Raw genomic sequence first — 13967 nt, forward strand, 5'->3', positions numbered from 1 at the left:
AAAAATTTCAAGTGAATTTTCTATAATAGCTACATGAACCAAGAAAAGAACAAATCTCATGAATAGATCGAGGTCTATGTCGTTTCATAACGCATTGAGTCTTCTCCACATAGATTCCTTTGCCAAAGACAATGTGACTTAATATTCAATCTCAGGTCTTTAAAAAGTTTTTCTTAGGATTCAAATAAATGTGGTTTTCATGCAACAATTAAAAACCAAATCCAAATGTGAATAATAGTCTTTTTCATTCTTACTAAAAACCAAAAGTCATCAAAGAAAATCACAACACAATCTTGATGCTTTAAAAAGATGTGATTCATCATGCGTGAAAATGTAGCAAGTCCATTTGTTAAACCAAAAGGCAGTACAAGGAATTCCTAATGATCAAATTGTGTTCAAAATCTAATTTAATAAACATCATTTCTTTTCATACACATTTGATGATATCCAAATCTAAGATCTATCTTGATAAAGATGGAATTTATCAACTAAATCATCAACACGAAGAATAGGAAAACGATTCTTTATTGTGATTTTATTAAGTTCTCTTTAGTCAATGCACAAACAATACATACCATTTTTTTTTACTAAGAGAACTCGTGTACCAAAAGGTAACTACTTGGCTTAATTAAACTATGATTTAGGTTGGATTTCTCTTTGTTCAATTTGATTTTGACAATATGATGCTCGACAAAGTGGTGCACTACCTGAAATGAACCCTATTGTGTGGTCTTCCATTTTAAAAGGAGGTAATCATAAAGGTAAATCTTCAGCAAAAATTTATTTAAATTCTATAAAAAAAAGTGTGTTTTGATTTTATTAATTAGAACAAAAAATTGTTTGTTATCCTTTAAGCTAACATTTAGTGTGAGTGTGACTAAGAAGAGGTTCTAAGTCTAGCTTTTTTGGTTAGCATGTAATGTGACATATTTTTATATGTGTGACTGATTGTATGTTTATCATAGTCAATCTTTGGATTAAAATGATGTTTCCAAGGCATACCCAATATTAAATATGTGTTTTGCAATGATGCTACAAAGAAATCTTGTGATTCAACAAAGTTTCCTAGTTAATATTGTAAATCTTTCACCATATACACACAACTTATTTTGGTTCCAACACGTGTAGAAATGAAATCATGTGAGCTCCCATCATCATGTAATAATTTAAAAACATCATCTTAATTTACATATGTAAAAGATTATGTAGCTGAGAAGTAAGAGTGAAATCTAACTCCATTACCTATAAATACACGATCCATACCCAAAACTTCATTATTTCTTTTTTTTAATAGTTAATAGCATCATGTGGGGGGGGGGGGGGGGGGGGGGGGGTGGGGGTGCTTGGAACCTTTAGATCAAAACATGATGATTTCAATCAGAACCCCGATTATACCATTGATGTATGGATACACAATGAACACTTGGCAACATTGAAGATAAGAACCAAGTGCTCATTGTACCAAGTGAGACAGGACTTACACAATGATGAGATAGATTTACCTTCGACTTTCGCTTTTCAGATAGCTAGAAGGAAGGTATGTAGATAATAGTTTCTTTTTCTATGAAAATTTTTTGTGTGACCTATTCTCACTTTTTCTATTTTTAATAATATGGATTCCAAGTCTTGAGGAGGAATGCAAAGATTTTTTAATGCCAAGAAGTGCCAAAAGGCATAGTACATCTTCTTTTCAAGCTTAAGCCTATGCAAATTGTATCAAATTGGCATTTTGTATGAAAGCTTGTTGTCTCTTTTTGTAGAAGACTGACATTTTCATATGAATGAAATTTTGGTTTAGATGTCTCCATTTTTATTTGATTTATTGTTCAATTATCTTATTTGTTTTTTTTTGTCATATCTTGTATTGATGTCAATGTCATCAATATTGTATGCCTTCACAACATTATAAATGAGCCATCCTAGTTTAGGTTTGTCACCCTTTCTCTTCTTTCTCTTCCTGTGAGTAATAGGTCAAGAGTTATGGGTAAGTATTTTGGCTCCTCTTCCACATTTGTTGTGAGTACGAAGGAGAAGATAAAAGGGAGAAAATCCCATGAACAGGAGAAGGAAGAGAAGGAGGAGAAGGAAGAGGTGGAAGACCTTGAGCCAGTTTTCATTATCTCCACTTACTTGAAAGAACTCCCACCATGGCTGACATATTTCTTAGGCCCTTTTGGGGTAGGATTGGAGGATGGCAGGATTATGATTGGACCTTGGCATGTTTTTGTCAACACAGTTGGACTATGAAAAACCTATAAAGACAAATGCAAGGCCTACCATGATTGCAACAAAAACTCAAAGACTTGTATTGGGAGCTATACGAGAGATGGAGCCAAAGTTGTAAAATTTACATCATACTCTCAAGGAAAGAATTTGTAATGTTTTATCTTTACAAAACAATATGAGTATGTAATGTTTTCTCTTTACAAAATGCTCTCAAGTAGAGAGTATGTCAAGTAGAATTCTACTTTACAAACTTCTATTTACAAAATATTACTTTGCTATTTACAAAATTCTCCTTCACAAAATACTTTTGGGTGTTCAGGGAGTCCTAGGACTCTTTCTTGTGCTAGCTTCCTCTGTTTTCCTTGGGCTCTTCCTTGGTGTTTTGGGCTCTTCTTCTTTCTTCTTTCCCTCCTTAGGCTTTGTCTCCTTGCCTGTCTTTCTCTGTTTCTCTACCTCCTTGGGCTTTGGTTCTTCAAATGTCTTCTTCTTCTGATCCTCTTTGGAATGTGTTTTTATTTTTTGGGGGCTCTTTTTGGGGGCAACAAGAAAACCTTCTTGGTCTTGTCTTCTTTCTTTGGCTTCTCTTCATCCTTGGGCTTCTCTTCCTCTACCTTTGCTCTTGTGTGTGAATCCTCCTTGACCTCTATGGTGTCTGGACTCTTCCTTTGGCTTCTTTGGAAATTTGGGGACTTGGGTGTTGCTATGACTAGTGGTATTTTGTAGTGACCATATATATAATCAACTTTTTTCTTACCCACCAAACATGGTTGCTGGTGTAACAATTACTATTGATCTAGCAAAGAAAGATTAGTGTCTTAGATTACCCTAATAGTAATAGCTTACCCTATTTATATATAATCAACTTTTCCCTTATTCACCAAACATGGTTGCTGGTGTAACAATTCCTATTGATCTAGAAAAGAAATATTAGTGTCTTAGCTTACCCTAATAGCAATAGCTTATCCTATTTATATGGTCGAATGCACCCTATTTATATGGTCAAATGCTTACCTAATAGTCTTTTTTGGGTTGCAATAGGTGTAGTCAACCACTAGCTTTGCATTTGTTATCACTCTCCATCCACATGAGAAAGCCTCCTCGTACAATGATAGCCACACAAACAAAAGAGGCAAAATAAATACACAATTTTAAGCTCAAACTACTTACAATCTAACAGTACCATACCTTCACATTCAAGATTTCCATGTCATCCATGAGCTTTGTAATAGGAGGACATTGCTCAATTGCCACTATCAGTCTTGAGACAGCCCTGTTTAAAAGATCCAAAGCATTGTTACAAAATAACTAAAAGTGGGAGCAGTGGCTAAAGTATTGGACAATTACACTTATAGCCTTGCCACTCCATGGTGGCCCTCAAGAGAGTTCAATATGAAACATGTTTTATCAGTGATATCAATTGCTATAAGACTCCAGTGAGAGCTATGGAAATACCACTGGACATTGTCAAAAGCCTCCAAGATCAAAATTTGAAAATGACCTAGGATTGCAGTAGAACATACCTCTCATGGTAGGGGCACGGAAGGAGTTCACAAGTTTCAAAATCTATATTGGCTAGTGAGTTTCTTATGTTAGAACCAGTTCGCAAATAGTGAGAAATGGTTTGGTCAACCATGTCCACTTTTTGTTGGCCACTTTCTTTTGAACATCTAACTTATAGTCATGCATCGATAATCTACAAAGAAATTCAAAGAACACTTATTAATTATGAGCAATCTATAAAAACACATATAGAATGTTGATGGTTAGGAAAATCTTAAGGATGCAAGAAAAATATGGTCATTAATGTCTCTTTGCCAATCTTTGAGGATGTTAATACACTCAGCATCCAGGGTAATATAATATGTTCTTTGAAGAAGGTCATCCTCTCATAAAGAAGCCACCAAAAAGCCTGTGGAATTGACACATCTCAGTAATGAAGGGAATTGAGCTTCAATCTCCCTAAGTCCATTGTTTCCAGCTCCTCCCTGTCAACTTTGGGCTCCTTTCCTTCTTCTAGAACATCCTCCTCTCTGTTATCTCCTCAATCAACATTTCAGGCTCTTTTGCCTTTCTTGATGGGGGTATGTTTGGAATGTTGAAGGTTTTCTCATCTTGTAGAGGTACTAGCTCAAGGATTTTGTTCAATTTGTACCTTAATCTCCTAAATATTAGCATATCGTGACCCTGTTAGAGTGGATTGTACATATGTATGCATCTTGGAAGAGCTCAATTGAAAAGTCTTTAGCAACCTCTTGTATACATGCCAAGCCACCTATTCTCCATCTCATATCTTAAATTTCTATGTTATTTTCCTACAGAGCCTTTAAAAAGGAAGCCTTGAAATTGCAATTGTTATAGCCTTCTATGCTCTCTTTATCTCCCTCAAGCATCTCACCTTTTGAGAGAATCTCCTTTTCTATATAGGTGGGAGTTTGATACCAACTCCCTTTTTGGTTGGTTGCTTGGAGGGTGCAGCTGCTTGATCTCTCTTTGAGCTCTCACCTTTGTCCACCTTTGAGCTCTCACCTTTGTCTGTTGGTTTGAAATCTTCTAGTGTTTCCTTGACATCTCCTGGTTTGACATTTTCTCTAGGAACCTTCCTGGCAGTTTGTTTGGTCCTTGCCATGAGCTAAAAAAAGAAAAATATATATCCATAGAGTCACGGTATCTTAGATCTCTTCATTAACTTCAAAAGAACACAGTCTAAAAATTTGCACAAAAAATAAAGCTTGTGTCCTCTCTATGCAAAAATAGTGTAGCCGAATCCATGTCCATCTACTCTATTTTTTCATGGGGGTGCACCACCAAGAAAAGTTATAAAAAAGTTGTCTCTACACAAAAATAGTGTAGTCGGAGATACATCTGACTACACTATCTTCGCATTAAGAGGACACATTCAAAAAAAATAATAATAAAAATAAAAATAAATAAATAAATATATATATAAGTATCTTTAATAAACTCGTTTTCAAGAAAAAATATAAGAGTATCTCTAATAAACTCTTGTGTCCTCTCTACGTGAAATTAAGCTTGGCGGATCCATGACCGAATATGCTATTTTGGTGTAGAGAGAACACAAATATGAAAAATATTAGAAGGGCTATCATGTCGTTGCTATGCAAAAATAGTGTAGTCGGACATGTTTCCGGCTATACTATTTTTGCATAGCGATGACATGGCTTGAAATAACTTTGTGTGACAAAATTTGCAAAGAAAGCATTAATATTGTGAAAGGTTACCTTACAATGATCATCTAGATATTCGAGGAGAGAAAACAAAGAGAAGAGTAGAGAAAGCGAGAAGGTTAGGATGAAATGGACTTTGTGGAGCAATGTGGAGAGAAGAATGGAGCTAAGTGGAAAAATTTAGTAAAAATAATGATCTGGTGCATGCGTCTCTTTATAAAGGGGTGCACGATTACCTAGGTAAATATTGAATTTACACGATTGACAATGCATGGATTTGACCGTTGTCCACATGTCTTGAGAGCATGATTGAAATACTATTTATAGCTCTCAAAGCTACTATATATAACACTTTTGATCTGTCCATCCTATTTTGGTAATATTTTTGCATAGAATCCAAAGCTAAAGAGAGCTCAAAATGTTATTAAGGAAACATAAAGGTATGTATTTTTATTGGAACTTTTTTTGTCACATTTTTTGTCAATGCGTACGTTGACTCTATGAAAAAATAGGGAAACCGAACATGCATTCGGATGCTCTATGCTCACAGTGGACACAAGTCAATGAGCAAAAAAATCAAGCCTCATATGTCATCCTTATGCAAAATTAGAGCAATTGGGACATGCATTCGGATAATCTATTTTTGCATTGAAAGGAAAGAAGTCATTGAGCCAACAAAAAATCAAACCTATTGACACTCTTCTTTGGTTGTTTCACCCTTAAGAAAAAAATAGAACATCCGAACATACATCCTGGTGCTCATTTTTTGCATAGAGATGACCTTAATGACTAGACAAAGACAACAATTCTATTTTGTGTTTATGTCACCCTTATGAGAAAATAAAACACCCAGACCTACGTTCAAATGCTCTTTTTTGCATAGGGACGACATATGACCAAGTTTATTGAGGAGTCAACATGTTCAATCTTTTGTTGGTTGTGTCGCCCTTATGTAAAAATAGAACACTCGAACATACGTTCGGTTTCTCTTTTTTTGCATAGGACGGCATATAACCAAGTTTATTGAAGAGTCAACATGTCCAACCTCCTTTCTTCCAATTTTATGACATTTTAAGGTGTTTTTGTTCTTTGCAAAAGAGGGAGAGAGAAAATCTCGGTCCCAACCGCTTCATGAGCGAGCATTTTTTATAAAGCCGACATCTAGGGAATATTAAAAAAAGGTAACTCTAGAGCTTGCTCAAAAAATTTGCACAAATCCTCAACTCTTCAATATCCAGTAATCTCATCTAGATATAACTCTTGATGCACTAGGATCACATCACAAATGACATTTACATCTTTGTCTGCAACAAAACCTCATATAAAGATATTACTCCAATGAATCATTTAGCCATCACATCCAAATCTTACCGATCTCTAATATTTGTCTAAATCCAGTACCAATTATTAATTCACCCTTGCCGATGATCAAAGACAAAATGCCACACATATTTCACCTCTTGTACTCAACAAACACGTGTTTGCAAGAGTACATCAATCAATATATTATTAAGAATTTTTTGACTATAATCCTAGAAATCATGGTCAACCTTATATGTGCATGTCATAAAGTCACTCAATTAAGTACTATCAGCTTATCAAGATTCCCAATAGAGAAGTTGGTTGACTCTATTCTCATTTGGGCGCCTGTCAAAAAGGGGCTTTCCTTTTGTGCAGTGTGCACTACACCATGTTCAACTCATTGATTTGACGTGCATTTCTAGAATAGTTGGAGATAGACCAAAAGCCTCAAGGAAAAGCTCTTAGTATCTGTGTAATATCTTCAAGGTCCTCCTCCTCCATCCACTTTGCATCAAGAACTAGATAATTCTTGAACTTGACCAATATATGTGGACCAGCTTACCCATCACTTTCCTTTCCCTGTGTGCTAGGACATGTTCAAGTATAAGAACTCCTCCTCCATCCACTTTGCATCAAGAACTAGATAATTCTTGAACTTGACTGATATTTGTGGACCATCTTACCCTTCACTTTCCTTTCCTTGTGTGCTAGTACATGTTCAACCTTATGTGTGCATATCATAAAGTCACTCAACTAAGTATTTTCAGCTTATCATGATTCCCAAGAGAGAAATTGGTTGACTCTATTCTCATTTGGGCACCTGTGACAAAGTGTCTCTCCTGTTGTGTAGCGTGTACAACACCATATTCAACTCATTGATTTGACGTGCACTTTTAGAATAGTCGGAGGTAGACCAAAAGCCTCAAGGTAAAGCTCTTAGTATATGTGGAGTATCTACAAGGTCCTCCTCCTCGATCCACTTTGCATCAAGAACTAGAGAATTCTTGAACTTGACCAATATAAGTGGACCAGCCTACCCTTCACTTTCCTTTCCTTGTGTGCTAGGACATGTTCAAGTATAAGAATCTCCTCGATTTCTTCAACCTTTGGTTGCTCCATTGACTCTGTGGCCTTTGGCACTTCATCTTTGAAAGGTCTCGATAGAGCATGACATGCATTGTGAATCTTCCAAGTATCTAGAACTTCAATCAAAAGGATACATCATTGATCTTTTCAAGAATCTAGAAGGGACCATAGTATTGCATACTTAGCTTTGGAAAAAGGCTCTTCTTGCCCTTCTTCTTTGTAAGGCATGTCTTCTCAAATCTAAGATGTACGAAAAGTACTTTCTTCAAAAAAGTAGCTTCTTTCTAAAAGTGGCACTTTTCAAAAAATAGCTTCCTTAAAAAATTGACACCTTTCAAAACGTAGCTGCTTCAAAAAGTAACTAGTTCCAAAATACAGGTTTTTCTAAAAAGAAATTATGTAAAAAGCTCCTTCTCAAAACCAATTTCTATAAGAAGGTTTGTCTTCCAAGAGCAATATCTGTAGAAAACATACTTCTTAATAGTCAATTGCTTCTATTTTGGACTAGATTTCTCTAAGAAGAACAATCATGCGAGCTTGCATACAACTATAATCAACATGCCATTTGCAAGGCAGTAAAATCACATCAACAACCATAAAACTGAATTGCAATTGTAAACACTTGAACTTGAAAGAGAGTACAACACATAGTAGACAAGAGACACGGAGTGGAAAACTCATGGCAAAGTTCCACTCCCAAAAATTCTGGCACCCCTTTCAATAACTTTTCATAATCCACACAATACAATTGCCGAGAGTCACCCTATAGATGTACAACCATATACGAATATGCAAGAGTGCTCCCATGGCATCACTTTTAAAGGTTCTCAACCTAAAAGCACTAACACAAAAAGCTGGCGCTGCTAAAAAAAATCACTCCAAAACCTATGTATGCTATATTAGCACCCAAAGAATCCAGCGTGAAGTGCTGCGGATTTTTTGTGGTATCTGACACATGTCTGTTGGGTAAGCCTTATCTTATACTTGTAATGAGAAAACTCCCTAAAATCCAAGCATGCACCATTTAAGTGCATAGTCACATTCTTCCTATGGAACTGATAAGCTTCACACATGCTACTCATTCCCTATACACTTCCTACAAACTTGATAGCCACATGCTACTTCTGATAGCTCACATTACCCTTGCCATTTCTACTTGTGGTGCATATCCATCAAATCATTGATTGCACTTCTCCACATTGAGCCTATAAATGGCCAATATCCAAAGCTTGTAACTCTCTCTCCAATTTTAATCAATTGAGTAAGTTATGTACATTTTATATATTTTATTGAAGTGTTAACCATGAATTCCTAATTGGTATATCCACCATAGCTTAACAATGCTAGCATATCTCTCTCTCTCTCTCTCTCTCTCTCTCTCTCTCTCTCTCTCTCTCTCTCTCTCTCTCTCTCTCTATCGAGGAATCCCAATCCTCGAGCGAGTACTTCCGAGCGAACAAGAAACCGAGCGAGCATAAACAACGAAAAAGATTAGATCAAGATCTCAATAGTTACTCTATAGAGTATAGTGTAACAAAGTAACCATGTTGAATCTCAAATAGTCTCAAACAAAAGAGCCATACTCTTCCTTTAATATGTTCACACACACATTGATGCACAGTCATATCCTTGCTTGTGAACCATCTTACTCTCCCATTAGAGTTAATGGATGCAAATTGAATGCATTAGTTATTTCACAATGTTGTATCACAAAAGAGAAAGAAAGTGCATAGATGCTATTGTCAAACATAAGAAAAATCTTGCTGCCACATTGTTGTCCATAAATGGTTATGTGCCTAGCCATGGTTGGCTGCAGGATGAGGAATTTCAAACTCCAAGCAAAACTTTTAGAGCAATATAAAAAGAGCAAAACCCCACAAGATACATAGAACTTAAATCATAATAGAAACATTTAGCATCAAATTACATATTACAATCTCTCTATCATTGTCTCTAAATTTCTAGAGCGTTCCTTATGGAGACTTTAATCATCCACCCTTATATTAGCTCCTTGATTATCCAAGGTTATGCTCCCTCCTCTGAATCACGGCTTGTGGCCTGCATCAATATTCAAACCATGGTAGATGCTTGGACAAGTAAAATTGTGTGTGTGTGTGCGCGCGTACAATGTTGTGGAGGGGGAAGGAGGGTTTCTCAATACATAATATTATGGCAAGTGCTTGTAGGGAAGTTAAACAAGAAGTAGATTTGGTAGATCATATTGGTAGGTTGGAGCCAATATGAACAATGTGTATGTGCAATATTTGGTGCTAGATTGTACCTTATTGAAATTGGAGATAAATTTTTTTGGGTGAGTGAATCCATTTTGTTTAGCTTGCAGAGAGCTCTCAAAAAAGATATTCCAGTGTATAATCATGACACTTGAGAAACAAAGAGGAAAAGGAAAATATCCTTCACATCACATGTATCATGAAAAGAATATTTTTCATGGACTATGGACTCTTTTAGAGTTTTCATGGTGAGTTGCAAAAGAGGAGGCCCCAATCACAAGGACTTTGTGGCCAAGGGTGGGAGAGGTGATGAAGATCATAAGGTATTGTCGACATGAACGATAATCATCACTTGCATGAAACAACTTGGCAATCACCTCTTATGCAATGCCTTTGCAATCACCTCGGCCCTATCTTTCGGCGAGAACAAAGGTGAAGAGTTTGGATGTGTGTGTGTGTGTGTGTGTGTGTGTGTGTGTGTGTGAGAGAGAGAGAGAGAGAGAGAGAGAATGAGGTTCTTCTTCCACCGTTGTGGGATCACAGCCGAGGAATATTTTCTCAAAAACCAGTCTTTCTAGTCGTGCGTCAAAAATTGATATTTCAGCAACAATCCCTACCTCCACCTTCTTCTAGAGTTCCACAAAACTGGGTCTCATTCCTCCACTGGGCAACGAGCTTTGCATGGAAGGGGTATGCATGCTCTCAACCAATCTAGCCAATTACTCTCTCTCTCTCTCTCTCTCTCTCTCTCTCTCTCTCTTTATCTCTCTCTCTCTCTCTCTCTCTCTCTCTCTCTCTCTCTCTCTCTCTCTCTGACTCAGTGCCGCCTCTATAAGTCACTCACAGTGATCAGAAAAACATAGGTTTAGTGTAACCCCACCTACAAATTTTGAGATCTACCTCTAAAGTTTTATAGTTAGTGAGAAAACCTCCAAAATTTGAAAAAAAAAAATGTAAATTGATGTAAAAACCTTCAAATTTAGTCAGTTTACCTCTATTGTTTCTAACATGTAGGTTTTGAGAAGTTTTTGGAAAAAAGTTTTTTTCAAGCACTGATCAATCACTCTCAGTGGCCGAGTTTAATGAATTTTCAGTGTCGTGTCTCTTGCTCACTCGCAGGGCTTCTCTCTGTCATGCACTCTCAGAGTCTCAGAAGCAAGTCGGACTCTCTCTCTCTCTCTCTCTCTAAAAAAAATTTAGAAAGACATTTCCAAAACATCAAATACAAGCCTGTCCAAAAGACTCAAAAGTCCCTCAACGTCCATCCAATTGATGGCTTCAACCACAGTGGCAATGCTCGTAGCATGCGTCTTCTAAGAGTTCTACGATAGAATTAAATATTCATGAGCCTTCTTCCTCTCCTGGCTTATGCACTAATTAGACACCTCTTCACTTTCTAACAACAGGAACACTGGTACGCTGATTCTGGTTCTGCATATCCTCGTTGCATCTAAACCTCTGTGGTGGCTCCCGAACTCTTCTTGCTATGCGGGATCTCACATGGACAACGTGAGAATGAATGGCACATGAAACGCAGTATTGCATTTTGGCGTAAAGCTTGGGAAGTGAGTACCCATTATAAACGCAAGCATCCTGCACATCTCGCACAACAACTTGTTCAACAATGGTCCTTACAAGAAATCACTTGGACAGCCTTGTCCTTGGGCACACATCACCCATAGCTAGAGCACCTGATGGGGTTGGTGTGGCCTCTTCCGTGCTTGTTACGTCCACCATTACGATGCTTGACCACCATGACTGCTTATGCCGCAACTGCTTCTACTTCCTCTTGGGCATGGATCTCTCTCTCTCTCTCTCTCTCTCTCTCTCTCTCTCTCTCTCTCTCTCTCTCTCTCTCTCTGTGTCTCTTTAAAAAAACTCAACTCTATCAAAGAGCGCAAGGGTTTTTCTCTCTCTGTCTCTCTCTTTTTTGAGAAAATAGTTCAAAAATTTTTGAAAATTGAAAATTTCTACTAGTATTTCGGTTTACATCTTTATAGGGCGGGACCTTGATTAAGAGCATTGCAAGCCGCCTAGTGGAATAGGAAAAGAGAACTGTGGTAGTCTTAAGCTCCAGGGGCAGCCTCGGCGCCAGCGCTGCCACCGTGAGAGGAGGGATGAAGGGCGAAGCCGGCCAAGTCGCGCGCCTTGCATCACATCCCATTAGCCACGTCCTGGATGTGGAATCGGGCGCTGTCCAGCTGCTGGGAAACATCAGGGTGTCTACCCACGACACCGCAGAAACAGCCGCTACGGCTACCCCTCCGGCTATGAGGACGCTTGCCGTGCACAGAGCCATCAAGAAGCCTACGGGCACCAGCACTGGGCTTAACAGCAATAGCAACAGTGCCATCACTGCCAGCACCACCACCACAACCACGCCCGCCCCCACCAGGAGCGTCACAAACCCTACCACCTGACTCGACGTTGGCTTGCGCTTCTGCAGGTGCTGCATCAACTCCCACGTCTTCTTCTCCACTTGCTCCTGCGCTTTAGCTGTTGCCATCTCTCGTTGTGCTCAGCTGAGGCAAGATTTTCTACTCTAAAGCCGGTCCCCCCAATGGTTCCAATTCTTAATTCTCTCTCTCTCTCTCTCTCTCTCTCTCTCTCTCTCTCTCTCTCTCTCTCTCTCTCTCTCTCTCTCTCTCTCTCAAAAAACTCAAAAAACTCAACTCTCTTAAAGAGCGCTCTTTAAGCGCTCTATGAGAGAGTTGAGTTTTTTGAGTTTTGCCGGCGCGCTCTTTGAGAGAGTTGAGTTTTTTGAGTTTTTTGAGAGAGAGAGAGAGAGAGAGAGAGAGAGAGAGAGAGAGAGAGAGAGAGAGAGAGAGAGAGGCGCGCTCTTTGAGAGAGTTGAGTTTTTTGAGTTTTTTTAGAGAGAGAGAGAGAGAGAGAGAGAGAGAGAGAGAGAGAGAGAGAGAGAGAGAGAGAGAGAGAGAGAGATTTGCGTGTGTAGGCCACAGAGGCACGCCATCACCGCGAGCTGGTTTGGGGTCTTTGACGATGGCTTGCAGTAGCGGCAACAGAGCCATGCAGGCGCCCTCTTCTCTCTCCTCCTGCGAGGCCTCCTCTCTGCGTGGCCTCTCTTTGGCTCCTCCCTTGAGGCCCCGAGCTCGATCGCCGCCTTCTTCCTCTGCTCCTCATCACACTCTGAAGGTCATGGCTATGGCGCCCAAAAACAAGGTGAATGCATATGATTCTGATTGGAACAAAACATGGTTTGGAGTCGGGATGTTTGCCGAAAATACAGAGGCCGCACCTATGAACATTGTGCAGAAGCTGGAGAAGAAGAAGCTTCTTAGACAAGTAGAGGAGGCAGGGCTTCTTTCAAAGTCAGAGAGTGCTGGCCTCACTCTCTCCTCAATAGAGAAGATGGGTTTGTTGTCGAAGGCCGAGGATCTTGGTTTGTTGAGCTTTGCAGAGAGCTTCGCAACATCGTCACCTACACTTCTAGCATCTCTGTCATTGCCTCTCATTGTCCTATCTGTTGTGACATTGGTTGTAGTACCCAATGATAGCACGGCTCTTGTTGTGGCTCAAACTGCCTTTGTTGGGCTTCTGGTTGCAGTCGTTGGAGCTCTATTTGTCGGATCCATTGTCCTCAGTGGCCTCCAAGAAGATTGATGCAGAAAAACAGCCTTTTGTCTTTTCTAAGTGGATGTGGCTCATCCGTTCCCTTGCGGCTTATGTATGTAAATGTGGTGCATTTAAAAGTCAAATGCGTGTATTATGGATAGGTTCGTCATTCTATCCTTATTAAGACTCAGTGGACCTGCATACTCAAACCTTAGACTTGTATGTAATTTTATTGATGTGTGTACTGCTTCCAAGAGAGAGAGAGAGAGAGAGAGAGAGAGAGAGAGAGAGAGAGAGAGAGAGAGAGAGAGAGAGAGAGAGAGAGAGAGAGAGAGAGAGAGAGAGAGAGAGAGAGAGAGCGCTC

General features: G+C 38.8%; 1 protein-coding gene and 2 pseudogenes across 1 annotated transcript; 1 reads left to right on the forward strand and 2 right to left on the reverse strand.

The window, feature by feature from the left end:
- Nucleotides 1-11419: 11419 nt before the first annotated feature.
- Nucleotides 11420-11786, reverse strand: LOC147420735 (small ribosomal subunit protein eS26y-like; annotated as a pseudogene).
- A 310-nt stretch (nucleotides 11787-12096) lies between these two features.
- Nucleotides 12097-12536, reverse strand: LOC147420736 (oleosin-like; annotated as a pseudogene).
- A 439-nt stretch (nucleotides 12537-12975) lies between these two features.
- Nucleotides 12976-13666, forward strand: LOC147420737 (uncharacterized). The gene has a single exon (XM_086504767.1). It carries the CDS (start codon nucleotides 13031-13033, stop codon nucleotides 13649-13651), a length of 621 nt encoding a protein of 206 aa, XP_086360893.1. The 5' UTR covers nucleotides 12976-13030; the 3' UTR covers nucleotides 13652-13666.
- Nucleotides 13667-13967: the final 301 nt, after the last annotated feature.

Source organism: Adiantum capillus-veneris, chromosome 28 (genome assembly GCF_014529385.1).
Source record: "Adiantum capillus-veneris isolate H3 chromosome 28, ASM1452938v2, whole genome shotgun sequence".
Taxonomy (NCBI): Eukaryota; Viridiplantae; Streptophyta; class Polypodiopsida; order Polypodiales; family Pteridaceae; genus Adiantum; species Adiantum capillus-veneris.

Bases quoted from the DNA above. Each gene is read 5' to 3' on its own strand.
- LOC147420737 (XM_086504767.1), top strand. From the start codon at position 13,031: ATGGCTTGCAGTAGCGGCAACAGAGCCATGCAGGCGCCCTCTTCTCTC.